This window comes from Misgurnus anguillicaudatus, chromosome 21, assembly GCF_027580225.2.
Source record: "Misgurnus anguillicaudatus chromosome 21, ASM2758022v2, whole genome shotgun sequence".
Classification (NCBI taxonomy): Eukaryota; Metazoa; Chordata; class Actinopteri; order Cypriniformes; family Cobitidae; genus Misgurnus; species Misgurnus anguillicaudatus.
This window is the reverse complement of record NC_073357.2, coordinates 43359639-43377416: the sequence shown is the minus strand read 5'-3', so window position 1 is coordinate 43377416 and position 17778 is coordinate 43359639. Positions and strand designations below refer to the sequence as shown.

The following is a 17778-nucleotide window of genomic DNA, read 5'->3' as shown; positions in this document are numbered from 1 at the left end:
CTTGTCAAATCTGGCATATCTTTAAACTTGCGTCTTATAAAGCAGCAAGGGCGCACATTCTTAATGGGTTTTATGCGGCCTGGATCATGTCCTCAAACCAGTAACCATCCCACTCAATGGTTTTCTTTGTCTCAAACTGTCCTACCACTAAAAGTTAAAAAGATTAGAGAAGTTTGATATAAGAAAAACTGTCTCTTCTTACACTGACCAATTACATAGGGACAAACCACACATATAAAATGTATAGCAACGCAACTGTATAAAAAACATTGCATGCTTATATTCCTCAGCCCCTTAAGTGGGAAGTGATGTTGCTATTTATGCATTGATGATAAAAAACGATTCTTTTACCAAAGGGGTAAAACATAGGAATGACAGATGGGATACCTGCCAACAGGATAAAACATTTATTCTACAGTCCACAGCAAGCACTGCAAACTAACTGAAGCACAAATGCTGGAAGTTTATTTTTTAGAACTATGTACAGATTTTATCTAAAATTTGATTACAACAACAACAACACTGGGTGCTTTTATTCATTCTGTTTTCTTTTATAAAAAATTTGCAAAGAGTCATGATATTTTTAAGATGTAGATATAAACTCCTAAATGAAAATATGTACATATGCAGTATACTGCACTGCTTTAATATTTAATTATCTGTCCATAATCACTATGGGGGTATTAAAAGATTTACTAAGCAACAGCACGCCTTTGACCCATAAAAAGACAGGAACAGATTTTTATCAAAGATATTTGTGGCATAGCCAGTCAGACGAGTTTACTGACAAACAACTTTGCAAAACTGTTGCAAACAACAGTCATGGTCTAACATTTATTACACAGAGTTGTCTGAAATGTTATTTGTTAACATTGTTAACTTTTGTTAACAGTTATGTGAACATAATGTTATCTTAATGTTTGTTAACATAATGTTTCCTGTGGAAAAAAAATGTGTTTTAGGGGAAACATTCTTATAATGCAACAATGTTCAAATAGTAACTTCAGAGGATTAAATGTTCCTCTTTTCTTCGTAAAAGCATCAGTTTGACATCAGCATCCTTTGAGAACAGCTGATTTACATTTATTCACAAGAATAGACATTATAGTCTATTTTCTATTGTTTTAAGTTCACTTACTGAGGGTCCATCCATATAGCTTAGTGGTTATATTGCATTGCAGTGAAAAAGGTCATTGGTTTGAACATACATGCTGACCAAAAATGTATTGCTTGTAATGCATTGTAACTAATTTTGGATAAAATCATTGCCCAATGCATAAATGTAAAGCTATGTTGTTGTTGAAGTCTGATCTTAAAACTAATTTTGACATAATTTGATTTTGTATTAACCTTAACCTCCTAAGACCTGGAAGGCCACATATGTGGATATCACATTTTTGTTGTTGTTTGCAATTGCAACATAATACTTAATTCTGTGTAACTGGAACCTGTTGTACACAAGCATGGACAAATACACTGCTTCATGTTCTAAGAAAAATATTTGGTTATTATATTTATTGGTTCTTCCACCTAACCCCAAAAAGCTGGTAGAAATCTGAAAAAAGACCAACCAACACTCGGGTCTTAGGAGGTTAATTATAATGCATCACTTATTAGAAAGTTATATATTTACTGGCAAAGCATGTTTTGCACCAGGATTACCAGAAGGGGCGTTGACAATTTGCAAAAAGTTAACCAAGTATAACTGAAAAAAGTTCCTTGTTTTGAAACAGGCAAGGAATTACACCACATACGTGAAGGAAAACCACAGAAAGATACTACCTAAAATTCCTTTCTGCATAATTTGAAGTCTTTTTTAAATTAAATTCAAACACACACAAATATCTCAATGTATTTAACATACTTATATACTTGCAACATAATCATAGACACTGCAAGGTTAATTCAGGTATATTGGGACACCAAAAATTGCCTAAAATATCCCTACTTACTGCCATATAATCTGTCAGTAAAAGATCTCAAAAGAGGTTTAAAAGGATTTTTAAAAATGTGATAGTGTGTGATATTTGCTTATTATTGCTGACCCTTCCTTGAATGAATGAGGTCATTTTGTGTAAAGTGGACATTGCGTCTACAAGAAACAAACTATTAATGTGGAAACATTGATTTAGAAAAAACATTACGTGGCAGATTACACAAACTGATTTTAAAATGCTCAGACAACAAAAAAAAAGATGAATTGAGAAGGCTACATACATTAAATCACGTACTGTATAACTGAGAAGTCTAATATACTGACTCATTTATAACTGGGATGTGTGCAATCATTCATTTATTACAAACAAAATGCATCATGTCGCCACCTAGTGGAGATCTCAAATGAATTAAAATTTTTTTACTGAATGCACACAGTCTTGTGTATAATCTCTGTCCAAAAATGATCTGCTATGGCACTTCCTAAATATTTAGTATCCAATATCACAGTTACTGTACATGGAAATGCCTCTCCAATACTTAATGTTAATGTTTACTTTTATAAAACTTCAACGAATGTTAAGGTAAAAATTAACAAACAAATGAAGCACAGTTCAGACTTGCTGCCATAGATTTGCTTTATGAAATCATCAATTTATGCACTGGTGTAGTAGCCTTTGAGAACGGTTTTGGTGTTATTTTTATGGTCACAGTCTTGGTCTTGACTGCATTTGAACTCTGACTTTTCTTGTTTTCAGACTAAGAGACTAGTCAAGACCACAACTGCGGGATATCACTGAATTTATTTGTTAACATTACTGTCTGCTTCAAACGCAAAACATTTCTTTTAAAATGATTTTTTTTAATAAAAACTTGTTTTATTGCTTTTCTGGTGTATATGTGGTCAAATGTGTTTGAACCAGTGGTGTAGTCTAGATTTTTGTAGTGAGTATACTGTGATTTTTCCCTCTCACCCTTATGCTCACTCGTCCCAGAGTGACACCCCATAAGCACCACCACACTTACAGATGCATACAGTATGGATCTTCATGTAATCGAGAGCATTCTGAAAGTGTACTCATAAACACATAAACTGAATGTGTTATCAACATGTCAGTTTATTATAAGAAAAAAAGACTTTAATAGTCAATGGGTTTACAGCTGGGGAAACTAGATGGATTTTTAGACTGGTTTAGTGTTAATCAACATCTAACTCAGGGCCAAAAGTTACTCAACTGTTAATTAAAATTAAATTAACTGTTTCCAATCTTCAATCCGTGGCTAACACATGCATTGAAGGAGAAAAAAATATCCACTCTTTCAATAGCTATTATCTGACAACTATTGATAACATTACCATGTGTAATTTAATGGTGTAAATGTTTTTAATTAATACACATTTAAGATGACCATGAATTAACTCTAATTTGCATAGTCATTGAAATAAAAGCTTATTTTATGCATATAATACAAGCAGTGTCTAAAAATGAAAATAGGCTTTTACTTAATTATTATTACAAGACCATCATGTAGCCTAATATTAGACACCCAAACCAAAGTGAAGAAAATTATCTTTAATTTGCAAGTCTGAATTGAACATCAACGCAGACATGATTTTCCTCACAAAAGTTTAAGATCATATACATCTTGAACGTATTAAATTAACACAGAGAAGGAAAGTTTAACACTATGAACAACTCGCATGTGGGTTCTTCTGGTGCCACACCAGTCTGCTCCCCAGTCACTTTCGCGCCGCTATGGTAATTTGATTTCATACGCGAATCGGATCGCGCAGTTCGGCAAGAATTCAAACACACCAGATATATAGCCTAATATATATGCAGTTCAACCCGCTAAAATAGCAAGTGTAGCATGCTACTGGTCAGTGCTTTACATCTGCATTATGACTAAAAGTTTGAAATGTCAGAAAACCATGCTGTTACGCATCCTCAAGCTATTTTTAGTGGGTATACGGAAATCCTTGACAATTTCTAGTGGGTATACGGCGTATACCTGCGTATCACGTAGACTACACCACTGGTTTGAACAGCTACAAAAGACCACACTTCACCAAGCACAATGTTTTTCCACTGGTCCTACCTTGTAGTGGGAACCCACAGGGGTGGTTTCCTGGACAGGGATTCGTTTAAGCCAACTAGTTGTGTGCATTTTGAGGCAATACAAAGGGCACTTATGAATTTTTAAGATATGTCAGTGCAAGTTGTTTTCAGTTTGAAAAGACATTTATTTTTGTTTAGAACTACTATAATCTCTGTTCGGGAAACCACCCCACAGGGTTTAACGTGGTCTTTAGGCCCTCACTGATTAAACAAATGTGGCTGCTCTCCACCTCTTTATTTTTTATTTAATTTTGCGAGGGTGTGAAAGTTGCGTGAGCATATTTAATCAATTGATCTGAAATATCTAAAGCGGTTGAAATTAGACAAAAGAGATGAGTTAAAACACCAAGGGCTGGTTTCACAGACAATGATAGCTAAAGCCAGGACTAGACCTTAGTTAAATTAAGATTTTATAGCATCCACTGAACTTAGTAAAATAAACTTCATTAAAACTGGACCCAGCAGATTGCACACAGCTGGGTTAGTTGCAACATAGTGTTATGACATACTTTTATATTTGTAACTGTAAATACAATGGAAAATAATTTTTAACTGTTCTTAAAGGAACACACCCAGATTTTGGAAATTTAGCTTATTCATCGTATCCCCCAGAGTTATATAAGTCCATACATACCTTTTTCATCTCTGTGCGTGCTGTAAGTCTGTCTGACACAGCCCCCGCTAGCTTAGCTTAGCACAAAGTCTGGAAGTAAATGGCTCCAGCTAGCAAACTGCTCCCAATAAGTGACAAAATAACGCAAACATTTTCCTATTTATGTGTTGTGATTTGTATATTCACACCGTGTACAAATAACAAGGTGATATGAGACACAGTGATCTTTTAAGAGTATACACTGGGAATTATATTCTCAGAAGACGAAGCACTGCTACTTGGGCGGAGTGATTAGCACAACTCTGACCGAATTCTCTGCTCCTCACCAGGGGCTTCTCGGGTGCTGCGAGCAAATCACTCCGCCCAAGTAGCAGTGATTCGCCTTCTGAGAATATAGTTCCCAGTATGTATATTGTTAAAAGATAGCTGTGTCTCATATCACCTTGTTATTTTTACACTCTGTGACTATACAAATCACAACACATAAATAGGAAAATGTTCGTGTTATTTTGTCAGTTATTGGGAGCAGTTTGCTAGCTGGAGCCATTCACTTCCAGACTTTGTGCTAAGCTAAGCTAGCGGGGGCTGCGTCAGACAGAGTTACAACACGCACGGAGTTGAGAAAGGTATATATGGACTTAACTTACTCTGGGGGATACGGTGAATAAGCTAAATTCCCAAAATCTGGGCATGTTTCTTTAACTGGTAATCTATCCATATGCATGATGCATAATAGAAAAATGCTTAGATGAAGAATCATGGATGGATATATGTGTGTATAACCCCACCTATGGGGTGCACTTTCACTTTCAGTGTAATTGTAAAAGAACTGTAGGCTCAACAAACAATTGTTGAGTGTTCATTTGTAGCAGAGATCTGTGTTTTGCTTGTGTAAAAATATAATTAATCTAACTGGAATATTTCTGGAATGCTTTATGCCCTGCTGTCCCCTAAATATTACGGTCAGAGTTTAACATATAGTCTGTGTTACAAACTATTTGTTAACTTAAACAAGTATTTTGTTAATAGTTGGTAATAGATTGTGTATGTGAATGTTTTTTAGTGGCACTCAGTATCTATAATAAAATTTTATTTTTTAGCAAGGTATATTTATTATAATCTTGCTTATTTCAAATATCTTGTTATATGAATAATATTTTAAAATTCAAATCTATATTTAAAAAAAAAAACAGATAAAAAACACACAACATTCACTGAACAATGCAATTAAAGTGTAATACAAACAAAAAATAAATAGACACAGAAACATATATCTACAAAACAAGAGCAAAATACTTGTAGAAGTGTATATAGTGCAAAATACTTCATAACTGCTGTAATCTTCCCTATTGATCTGCTGAAGCAGTACATGATCAGTTCCAGCATAGTTTATAATAATTAGGTACTCTTTTATTTTCTTCGGTTCAGTTCAGAGTTAGTAAGAAAAGGTTTCATGTGCTCAGGTTTTATGCAGCATTAGCGGGAATTCTGTTCAATTCACAGTCCAGTGAAATAAGGTTTTTCTACTCAGGTTTTGTGTAGCAGAAGTGAAGATCATTAAGTTGCAGGGTACCTAACCACTTGGTGAGCACTTGATACTCGCTGTCCTGCTCTGAGTCCTCTTTGCTGGAACTCTCAAGGCTTGGTCGTAAGTCCTCCAAAGACTTCTTTTTAAAGTTCTTTGCCTTGTTGCTTCGCTGTCTCTTCTCTTGTTCATCCTGGTTTTTCAGGTCATCTATACAATGCCAGCAGACTCTCACAGGCCTTGAGGAAATATTAAGTAGCAAGGCCCGGTCCTTCGAGCAAGCTCCACATACTACAAAGCCACACATCCGGCAATGGTGCCTCCGATTAACAAAGGTGAAGCGATCCGAGCAGCGCATGCATGTTTCTGGAGCGGTTTCAGGAATCCAGGCAGCAGTGAAGTTTCTCTTGGCAGTTCTGTCAAAAGTATGGCCCTTGTTTTGCAAATGTAGGGCCTTATACCGCTCAATGTGGTCCATCCATGCTTGCTTTTCCTCAGGCGAGGCAGCCGCCACATAGAAGGACTTGCGTGGTGTTCGAATGAGCCACTGGTTGGCTATGACCTTTCCGTCTTTCAGATCTTCCTGCTGCACCTCATCCAGAGGAATAATCTTCCTGTTTTTATTCTTGCGGTCAGGCACCATGATACTGCTGTAGACCAAGATGTCGTTGAAGAGGAAGAACGCCTTGGGTTTGGGTCCACGTCTGCATAACTTTAACAAGCGACCTTCTCCCACTAGGATACGGCCAGGTATTTGAAGGGTCTTTCCAGTGTGACCGAAAGTGCTCTCCACAGCCTGGATGCGCTCCTGATTCACTCTCGAAAAGGTCCGATGTACTGCCATTTCTGATAGTTGTCTATAAAAGTGGTAAGAACATCAAGTTTATTTTAATGGACTGTGAAACAATGAATCTATCCATCAAGATGGTTTAGAAAGTATAAACTATGACTTTTTCCAAAATTAAGGGTTATGTTAACAGTTCATGCACCCTAACAAACTAATTAATAAATAAATATGGTGGCACAAATAGGCTATATCTACATCATTTAAAATGTAAATTAAAGAACAACACTAACCTGAATTTGATGGAATACTGGCAAATACAGTTGATTTTAAGAGATCTGTGTCTACTTGCAGATTCTTCGTTCTTAAAACTACAATAAAAATTTGTTGCTGATTTCTTCCGCAAGCGTTTGTCTGAATGCTTAGCTGTGCAACGTTTAACAATACAAGTCTTTTACTTTCGTACTAGTCTCAAAAACTTGTCCTTCTGGTCTGAAATACTGCTCTATCAAAATCTACAAAGTCAAACAAGTTTACTGACAAAATCTACGTCAGAATGAAGACGATTACCAGAAGGGGCGCTGACAAGTTGCTTTAAGAAAATGCCAATCAAGTATCACTAAGAAAAAAGCTGTTTGTAAACAGACAAGGAATTACAGCACATATGTGAAGGAAAACTACAAGAAAATAAAAATAAAACATTAAATCCCATCTGCATAATTTGAACAAAGTCTTTGTTGAAAATACTGCGACCGACTCTATGTTTACACTCAAATAAAATTAAAGACATATTTATTGTGTATTAAATTTTGTTGTGCAACATCATCACAGACACAGTAAGGTTAATTCAGGTATATTGGGACACTTTGGCAGTCATCGCCATATGAAAAAAGTCCCAATTTACCTGAATTACCTATACTTACTGTCATATAATCTGACATTAAGGTTAAAAAGAGTTTTGAAATAGTTCTTGAAATGTAATGTGAATGTATGACATTAGCTTATCAGTCCCGCCATGAATAAGGGCACTCACATGGTGTCTATATTGATGTGGAAACATTTGTGATGTTTCAACATCAACATTACACTAACCCATTGGTTCTCAAACTTTCCGGAGTGCATCCCTTTGCCCCCCTCTCCCAGGTAAAGTCAAAACATAAAAACAATCTCAAACTTAAAAAGAAATGATTCATTGTAGAGCTGTTGGTTGGTAGCTATATTTTTCTGAGGTTTGATTACACAGATTTTATAATAAAGTTATGAATTTTACTTTTACCACTGGGCGCTGGCACTATCTCACACCACACAGTTTGGGAACTACTGCACTAACCTGAGTTTAAAAAGTCCAGAGAAAGAAAACAAGGAATTGAGAGTCATTCATTCAGAGAATATCACGTGACCAAACCAGAAAACTGGGCTGCGTTCAGACTCGACAAAACGTTGCACAACGTTTATTAAACAGAAACGGCGATGTGTTGAACACCCTGTTGGGATGACGCAAGAGTTGCAACTACGGTAGTGTGCGTTTAATACTGTTAAATACCCTCGATGTTGCAGTCACTGACCTTGCCATCCAGAATGAAAGACAACATTCCAACTTGAACCCATTGAGCGAGCAGTCTCTTTAGTACCGCATGCGTTTATATACATCTTGCTGCTGATTGGGCCGACTGGCACACCCACCAAACAAGAGAAAACGCATCTAAAACCTGTTGCACACCGTTTCCAGGAAACATGTCGCACCGATGTGAGCTTGAACGTTACGTGCCCCTAGGTTGATCGCTTCGGGTTGCCGGAATTTGCTATCGTAGCTTTTTATTGTTATTCATAGTATTATTATTTGTGTTTTGTTCTTTTTTATTTTAATATCTGAGTGTATGTGAGAAGAAAATGTCTTTGTCAGAAGCTATAAAGTATAAAAAAAAAATTCGTACATTTTCTTTTACTTAGGTTTAAGATGTTAACAAGCATATCCACTGCACATTGGTTATTCTCATCTGGTAGCTCCTAAAGGATTCATGTGAGAAACAGCACCATGTCAGCATAGCACATCAAGAAAAGGGAAGCGATCTATGTTAAAAGGAATGCGGAAGTAAGTTTCACATATACCCTATTACAGTTTAACTAGTCTAATATATTGACTCATTTATAACTAAGATGTGCAGTCATACATTTATTCATTCATTCATAAAAAGCAAAACGTATCACGTCACCACCTAGTGGAGATCTCAATTAAATGAAAAACATGTTACTGAATGCTCACCTAAGAATGTGACACACAAAACATCAAATGGCAAAACAGCATCCTAATCCCCCCGGTAAACCTTTATTAAAAATATTATTTGATAAAAATGTGTCCATAATGAAGAAGAACTGTGGATTGGATGTCTCCTCTTCAGAGTATTCAGAAAATCACAGAAAAGTGTTTATGTAGTAAAGATGTGTGTGTTGCTTAAATGCTTTGTGCCCTGCTCTCCCATAAATATTGCAGTCAGGGTTTACAGTAGCCTATAGTCTGTATAAAAAACTATTTCTTAATTACAAAAAGCTAATAATTTTAATTAAAATTATAGTTAAATTTGCGTCTTTTTGTATGTGTGTGTGTGTGTACACATTTGCACTGAGTAATAAAAAGGCAACATTTTTATTATCTTGATTATTTCAAATAAATTTTTTATTCATTTATATTTGCCATCACTTGATAAATAAATATACACAACATTCACTAAACAATGCAATTAAATACAAACAAATGGACAAAGAATAAATTTTACAAGTGCTAAATACTTTTTGTAGAAGTGTCTCTAGTGCAAAATACTTTATAACTGCTGTAATCTTTCCTATTAACCTGCTGAAGCAGTTCCAGCATAGTTCATAATAACTTAAGTGCTCTTTAATTTTCTTCTTTTTGGTTTATAGTCCAGTGAGAGAAGGTTTCAGGTGCTCAGGTTTTATGTAGCAGTATTGGGAAACATTAACTTGCCGCTCATTGAACCATGTGGTGGTCACTTGATACTCACTGTCCTGTTCCAAGTCTTCTTTGCTCGAACTCTTATATTCAAAGTTTTGTCCAAAGTCTTCCAAAGAATTATTTTTAAAGTTTTTTGCCTTGTCCCTTTGCTGTCTTTTCTCTTGTTCATCCTGGGCCTTCAGGTAATTTATACAACGGCAGCAGACTCTCACAGGGCTTGAGGAGATATTGAGTATCAAGGCACGGTCCTTCGAGCAAGCTCCACACACTACAAACCCACACCTCCGGCAATGGTGCCTCCGATTAGCAACGGTGAATCGATCTGAGCAGCGCATGCAAATTTCTGAGGCGGTGTCAGGAATCCATGTAGCAGCAAAGTTTTTCTTGGCAGTGCGGTCAATAGTAAGGCCTTTGTTTTGCAAAAGCTGGGCTTTATACCGCTCAATGTGCTCCATCCACGCTCGCTTCTCCTCAGGCGAGGCTGCCGCCACATAGAAGGACTTGCGTGGTGTTCGGATGAGCCACTGGTTGGCCATGGCCTCTCCGTCTTTCAGATCTTCCTGCTGCACCTCATCCAGAGAAATGATCTGCTTTTTCTTATTCCAGCGGCCAGGCACCATGATACTGCCGTAGATCAATATGTCGTTGAAGAGGAAGAACGCCTTGGGTTTGGGTCCACGTCTGCAAAACTTTAACAAGCGACCTTCTCCCACTAGGATACGGCCAGGTATTTGAAGGGTCTTTCCAGTGCGACCGAAACTGCTCTCCACAGCCCGGATGCGCTCATGATTCTCTTTCGACAAGATCAGATGTTCTGCCATTGGTGACAGTTGTCTGTAAAACATTTAAAAACATCAAGTTTATTTCAATGGACTGTCAACAGATGAATACATCTGTCAATATGGTTTTAAAAAGTATAAACTGTAATGAAAATAATTAAAATAGTGTTTAACTATATTTTCAATAACGTAACAAACTAATAAATAAATAAATATGGTGGCACAAATATATCTACTAGGTCATTTGAAATATAAATTAAAGAAGTAACAGCACATACCTAAATTTGGTGGATTACTGGCTTTGTGTCTGTTTGCAGTTTCTTCGTTCTTGAAACTACAATAAAATTAGCTGATTTTGTCTGCAAGTGTTTGTCTGAATCCTTGGCTGTGTAGTGTATAACAAAACACATCTTTCACTTCAGACCGGCTTTTATACCAGTCTCATAAACTTGTCCTTCCTGTCTGAAATAGGGAAATTCCAGCTCAACCAAGCAATGCCAGAGCTCTGAGAAACTACGCAATAAAGACATGTTATCTTCCTCATAAGTGTAATTTCTGAATTTATGTCTACAAGAAAACAAAATAATATATTTTGAACCTATTCTGGTAAAGAATCATGTGTATACATGCAGCTATATATAAGATCATAAAGTTTATCTTCATCACACACAAAGACTGAAACTATTAAAAAGGTGGCATATAAGAAGAATACAAGTTTACTGGCAAATTTAGTACAGATTGTTCAAAAATGTCTTTATTAATAATATGCAATGTCTCCTGTGGCAATATAAACTGTGATTTATGGAAAACACATTCTAGATGCAACGTTTAAACAGTGACTTGAGAGAAGGAGAGATTAAATGTACTGTAACACACCCTTATTCTTGGTAAAGGGATTTCACATCAGAATCATGTACTTACTTTCCATTCATTTACAAGAATGATGACATCCATGGTCTTATTTCAGTAAAACCAGACTAGTTTTAACTGTGCTCTTAATACAAAATTTGACATGATCTACTTTTGTATAAACTGTAATGTAATGTAGTACTTAAAGACAGTTATGCATTTACTAGCACAACCTGTTTTTGCCCCTACTTTAGAAGAAAGAGGATTACCAGAAGGGGCGTTGGCAAGTTGCTTAAGGAAAATGCCAACCCAGTTTCACCAAGAAAAAAAGCGGTTTTGTAAACAGGCAAAGAATTACACCACACACGCAAAACTATACAAAGAAATACAAATACAACATGATTTCCTGTCTGCATAATTTGAACTAAAAGTCTTTGTTGAAAATACTGCACTTGAGTATAATTAATTTAATACTCAAATTAAATTGTGAGACCTACACAAATATCTTACTGTATGTTAAATAATTCGAATTGTTCGAATGTTAAACAGCACTTAGTCTACTATTAAATTAAATCCAAGATTAATGACAGCTTTCCTCATGTATTTAATGTATTTATTTATTTGCTAATTTTGACTCTTATAGCTTCCTGTAATTTTTAAAATACATCCTTTTTTTCTGAAATTTATATTAATAATATGATGTACATTTTAATCTATTTATGTCATTGTTTATGTCACTGTTTTTGTCAATGTTGCCTAAGTGTGTCTGTGTAAATAATCCATTCCTTACCTGCAACCAAAATCTACCCTCGGGTAGAAATAAAGTTACCTTACCTTATAATATACTTGCAACATCATCACAAACAATATATGGTTAAATCAGGAATATTGGGACACTTTTGGCAGTCATTTCAATCTGGAAAAATGTCCAAATTTACATGAATTATGTCTACTTACTGTCATATCTGCCATAAAGGATTAAAACGTTTTTAAATGTGATGTGACAGTATGATATTTGCTTATCAGTCCTGACTTCTGAATGGAGGTCACACAATGTTTATTTAACCCTCATAAGCCCCTATTTTCCTGTATACCTTTCCTGTATTTCCCTGGGGGTAAAAATTACCCTAGAGATTAAAAGAGTGACTACAAAAATATATACATTTTTAATGATACAAATAATATGTATTTTTTGTTTACTTTCCATTCCATCTATACATTAATGCTGCATTTTGGGAGATATGAAGTATTTTTGTACCTGTTTACCACTCAATTCCTCAACTACACCATTAGCTTGCCTGTAAAATATCAAATTTGTATGAAAGATTCACATAAATTATGATCTAAATTTGATTTAAATTGTTTTTAAGATATTGATCTAGATGTTATATGTTAAATTCGACCATTTGGTGTGTAGAAAAAAAACAGTTTTATGGTTACAGTTTAGGAAATAAATCATTTTGACCAACAGATGCACATAGAGATCCATTCATTTTACTGTGTGTGGCCAACTGCTCAACATCACTACTTTAGTGAAACATTTTGTGAATTTATGTTTATACAAACATTAGAAAGGTCAATAAAAATAAAAATATTTTTTTGTAGTTTTTGATGCATTTTGAAATGTCTGTTTTTACAAAATGCCACAGAAATTTGACAATGTAAGGGTGTTTGTCTGTGTGTGTGTCTGTCTGTGTGCGCGTGCGTGCTTGTGACTTTGTCTTTATGTGTGTGTAAGTTTTACTGTGTTTTTGTGCGTGTGTGGGCATGCACACACCTGTGTGAGCATTTTACATCTTTACATCAGATGTTTTGCATCTGTGGCTGTTTTTTGCCAAATTCTGTAAAAAATACTCTCTGTGGCAGTCATACCTTTGTGAGTTTGTGTGTGTCTGTTTGTGTGTGTGTGTGTGATTGAGCATGTCTTTTCTATATTGCATTTGTGCTCTAGTACCAGGCCTACCTCTCTGTGTCAAAATTTTCAGATTTATTCTGGATGCATTGATTTTATTTGATGAATAACAAGAAAAAAAAATATTTTTTTTGCATTTCCCATTAATTTCAATTGGGGTCATTTGTATCCCCAAAGGGACTCTTTGGGGATACAAAGTGCCTCTTTTGGTGATTTTTTGTTACACCTCTTTAGAACGACCGAATCAAGCCCAGTTTTTTATATGAATCTTGACAGATAATCTGGAAAAGTCACAAAATCTTATTCCACTGAGATGAAGGGAACCATGTTTTTTAACTAAATAAAAGTGGCTTGGGGGTAAGATTAACTCCAAGGGACTTATTAGGGTTAAACAAAATACTGATTTGGAATCAACAATAAATTAACTCAGTGGTTCTCAAACTTTTCTTAGTGTGCATCTCCCATGACATAAAACAATATCAAACTTACAATTTTAATTAAACAACATTAAATTATAAAATGAAGTGTTGTTGGTCAGTAGCTTTATTTTTCTGAAGTTTGATTACACAGAATTTATAATAAAGTAATGAATTTTATAAAATGTCATAAGACTAGAAGGGCCTCTTGCACCATCTCACGTCACCCCCCCACCCCAATTTGGGAACCACTGCACTAACATGACTTTCATAAAGTTCAGAGAAAGAAAACAAGGAAGTGAGAGTCATTCATTCAGTTACAGTTTAACTAGGTCGTCTAAAATAGTGACTAATTTATAACTAGGATGTGCAGTCATTCATAATTTTTTTAACACAAACAAAATGTATCATGTCACCACCTAGTGGAGATCTCATAAATTAAAAGCATCTTACTGAATGCTCACATAAGAATGCGGCACACAAAACATCAAATGGAAAAACAAGCATTCCAGTCTCCCGGCAAACCTTCATGAAAAATATTATTTAATAAAAATGAGTCCATAATGAAGAAGAACTGTGGATTGGATGTCTCCTCTTCAGAGTACCACAGTTACAATGGCTCTCCATTACAAGTCAATAGTTCCTTTAACTTTAAATTTCTTTGCTGAACGTTCACTAGAGCGCAGTTCAAACTTACTGCCATAGATGTGCGTGACGAAATCACCAATCTCCACACTGAACACACTATTCCTTTTAGGGATGACTAGAGAGGGAGAGAAAAAAAGTCAGTATCCAATGTAAATAACATATCCCTACAATAAGCAACAATGATTCAGATGTTAATAATGTCCCAATGGAACAGCTATCATACTAAAACTTAAATCTTAACAACTTGTTAAAGGATTGGTCCATTTTCAAAAAAACAAAAACAAATCCAGATACAGTATTTTACTTACCACCATGTCATCCAAAATGTTGATGTCTTTTTTTGTTCAGTTGAGAAGAAATTATGTTTTTTGAGGAAAACATTCCAGGATTTTTCTCATTTTAATAGACTTTAATGGACCCCAACACGTAACAGTTTTAATGCAGATTCAAAGGACGAGAAGTTGTGGTTTAAGTGTGCATATTTTTATTTTTCTGGTTAAAAAAGACAATCATTTTGCTAGATAAGACCCTTATGCCTCGTTTGGGATCGTTTAGAGTCCTTTGAAACTCTGTTTAAACATGTTGGGGTCTATTAAAGTCTATTAAAATGAGAACAATTCTGGAATGTTTTCCTCAAAAAAACATAATTTTTTCTAGACTGAACAAAAAAGACATCAACATTTTGGATGACATGGTGGTGAGTAAATTATTTGTATTTTTTTAAGAAAATTGACGATTCCTTTAACAGATGTTGTAAAAATGTTTAAGTTCAAGACAAGGACACTAACTGTATTTAGTTGGAAAGTGACACAACAAGATAAGAATATCACTTAACCAATTAACAGCATGCAAGACATAACATTCTTGACTTTGCAACTTGGTTTCCTCAAAAACTCCAATGAACAACTATTTAGCTAAACTGTAATTTCATGCATATAAAGTATTTTTTGCTGACAGGCTCCCTCTAGTGAACAAAATACTGATGACATGCATAATGTCTCTGTGAGCAATTCTGTAGAAAAGCTGATGCAAGATGTTTCATAAACACATTTCAAAACAACTAGTTCAATTGAGTAGTACACTTTGTTGTTTTGGAGGTAAACAGCAGCATTGCTAGGACTGTAATCCTGCGTGCACACCGCCAGAGACTTTGTAGCTGCCAGTGATGCCCGGGTTGATCCAAAATGAGCAGGTGCCTGCGGTCACCCGCGGTTATGAGTCATCAAAAAATATTTTTAATGATATGCGGGTTGCGGTCGATCAGGTCATTTGAAATAAAGATGCCGATTAACTATTTTAAAAAATTACTACTTTTAAAAAATGGTCCTTAGGAGGTGTTCCTAATTCTGGTTGTCATAGTAACAACTATAAACAAATGAGCAACCATCTTCTCAGTAAATGACAAAAGACACATGACGTGAACTCCACTGTTTCACTCTCATTGGAAGTCGCTACCAAAAGTCGCTTGTCATTTGCATAAAGTTGAACTCTCTCAACTTTGTCACGTAGCTGAACACAACAACTGACGCATTTGTTGCTGGAAGTCACTAAGCTTCCACTGAAATTAACGTGATTGCATCACGTCACCATTGCTAGTTGCTGGTGGTGTGCACGTAGCAATACCTTGTTCTGAAATTTCAGCAATCCACATCATTCACAATAACAAAGCACTGCAATCTAGATCTCATTTTATAAACTATAATATCCTCAGGATCGTACCTTTAATTTTGTCCTCTTTTGTGATTATTTTAAAGATGTGCTTCAGTTCCTGTACCAGAATACCAGTTTGACCCACATACGAGGGGCATTTTGATCTGACTACTGTAACAGAGAAACAGGACATCATGATTAAAACATCACCAGTTAATCACTAATCTGACTATACAGGGAAAGCAAACATCTGAACTTTAATGCAGAAAGATCCTTATTTGCATTATTTAGTACCTGTTAAGATAGCACCATGGAAATCGGCTTTCAAGAGCTTCTGCTGGATCATCTGTGGGTTGCTACATTAAAACAGAAATAGGCAGCACATTCATGGAGCACAGAACAACCAATGCTAAATATTAAATATCCAAACAAATTCATACAAGCAAAAACTGTCCAAACCGATTTTACAACATGCATCATACCTTTCTGGTTTCAATCCATTGCACAAATCAACAATGTACTGTTTCCAAAGCTCATGCAGAGGTAAGAAGAGTTCATATCTACAAGGATAAACATATTTGGTTGTTGTTGTGGGAGAGTTGTATAGCCTTTGTCATTCATTGTTTGATGTATTACACTTATCGAATGGCACATTCGTGTGCTTTAAATTGAAACTGAATGATAAAATATAACACCCACTTTTGATGTTCAGGTTTCAATTGGAATATTTTCAGCCGTCGTCTCTCTTTAGCATTCAGCCCTTTGGCTTTCTTCTGCTTTCTTTTCTTCTTTGGTCTTGCATATTCCAGTACTACTGCCTTGCGGTACATCAAATCCTCAATGGCTGAAGCATTCAATCGAGGCAGGCTGTTCTCCAGGAAAGCGTTGGTAAAATCCTCTGCTGCCTTTCCATGTCGAGACTGACAAATTACAACAGTAACGTTACCATTATAACGTCACTAGTTTGCAAAGTATACAACGTTTTCCCATTTATACACGTGAACCATTCCTTCTAAATCAAAAAGACATAAGAGGGAAACTAAATTATATTTAGAAACAAATATAAATATCATTAGTCACCTGAACTCCCAAAATAGCACCTTGTTCCAAAGGAATCCGTGAATGAACAACACCTAAGTTACAAACGCAAACAGTCAAAACAGTGTAATTAAGATGACAATCATGAAAATCTCAACAAGAAACAGTTAGATTTACAAATATGCTGAATAACAATAAAATTGTACTTACGTTCCATACTTCAAAACACATATACAACCCAGAATACACTGCGGCTTTACACGTGCGCTGACAGGACAGACAGATGGAGCAGATTACCGATTCATAGATCAGACCTGAGAAATCGAACACGGCATTGTAGGCAGAGGTGAAGAAGTGAAATGGTGCACAAATGTGTAAAGAAATATCTATTTATATTCCTTTTTTTTTTTTAAAGTTCGTTAAAACGATTTAACCAACACATGCATCGTTTGAATTAATCTGCATTTTCTTTATATGCAGTTTTTTCATACAATGAAAGTGAATAATGACAGAGGCTGTCACTTTTTATCCCTGTGCC

General features: G+C 35.5%; 3 protein-coding genes across 3 annotated transcripts; all 3 read right to left on the bottom strand.

The window, feature by feature from the left end:
• Window positions 1-5949: 5949 nt before the first annotated feature.
• On the bottom strand, window positions 5950-7407 carry LOC129447667 (pleckstrin homology domain-containing family F member 2-like). Its single transcript, XM_055209445.2, has one exon. It carries the CDS (start codon window positions 7035-7037, stop codon window positions 6192-6194), a length of 846 nt encoding a protein of 281 aa, XP_055065420.2. The 5' UTR covers window positions 7038-7407; the 3' UTR covers window positions 5950-6191.
• A 2226-nt stretch (window positions 7408-9633) lies between these two features.
• Window positions 9634-11232, bottom strand: plekhf1 (pleckstrin homology domain containing, family F (with FYVE domain) member 1). Its single transcript, XM_055208165.2, has 2 exons — window positions 11006-11232; window positions 9634-10782 (listed from the first exon to the last, which is right to left on the bottom strand). The coding sequence occupies exon 2, from the start codon at window positions 10767-10769 to the stop codon at window positions 9891-9893; it is 879 nt and encodes a 292-aa protein (XP_055064140.2). The 5' UTR covers window positions 10770-10782; window positions 11006-11232; the 3' UTR covers window positions 9634-9890.
• A 2781-nt stretch (window positions 11233-14013) lies between these two features.
• On the bottom strand, window positions 14014-17593 carry pop4 (POP4 homolog, ribonuclease P/MRP subunit). The gene is made up of 7 exons (XM_055208179.2): window positions 17451-17593; window positions 17283-17335; window positions 16902-17122; window positions 16685-16762; window positions 16497-16558; window positions 16272-16373; window positions 14014-14667 (listed from the first exon to the last, which is right to left on the bottom strand). The coding sequence occupies exons 1-7, from the start codon at window positions 17455-17457 to the stop codon at window positions 14531-14533; spliced, it is 660 nt and encodes a 219-aa protein (XP_055064154.2). The 5' UTR covers window positions 17458-17593; the 3' UTR covers window positions 14014-14530.
• Window positions 17594-17778: the final 185 nt, after the last annotated feature.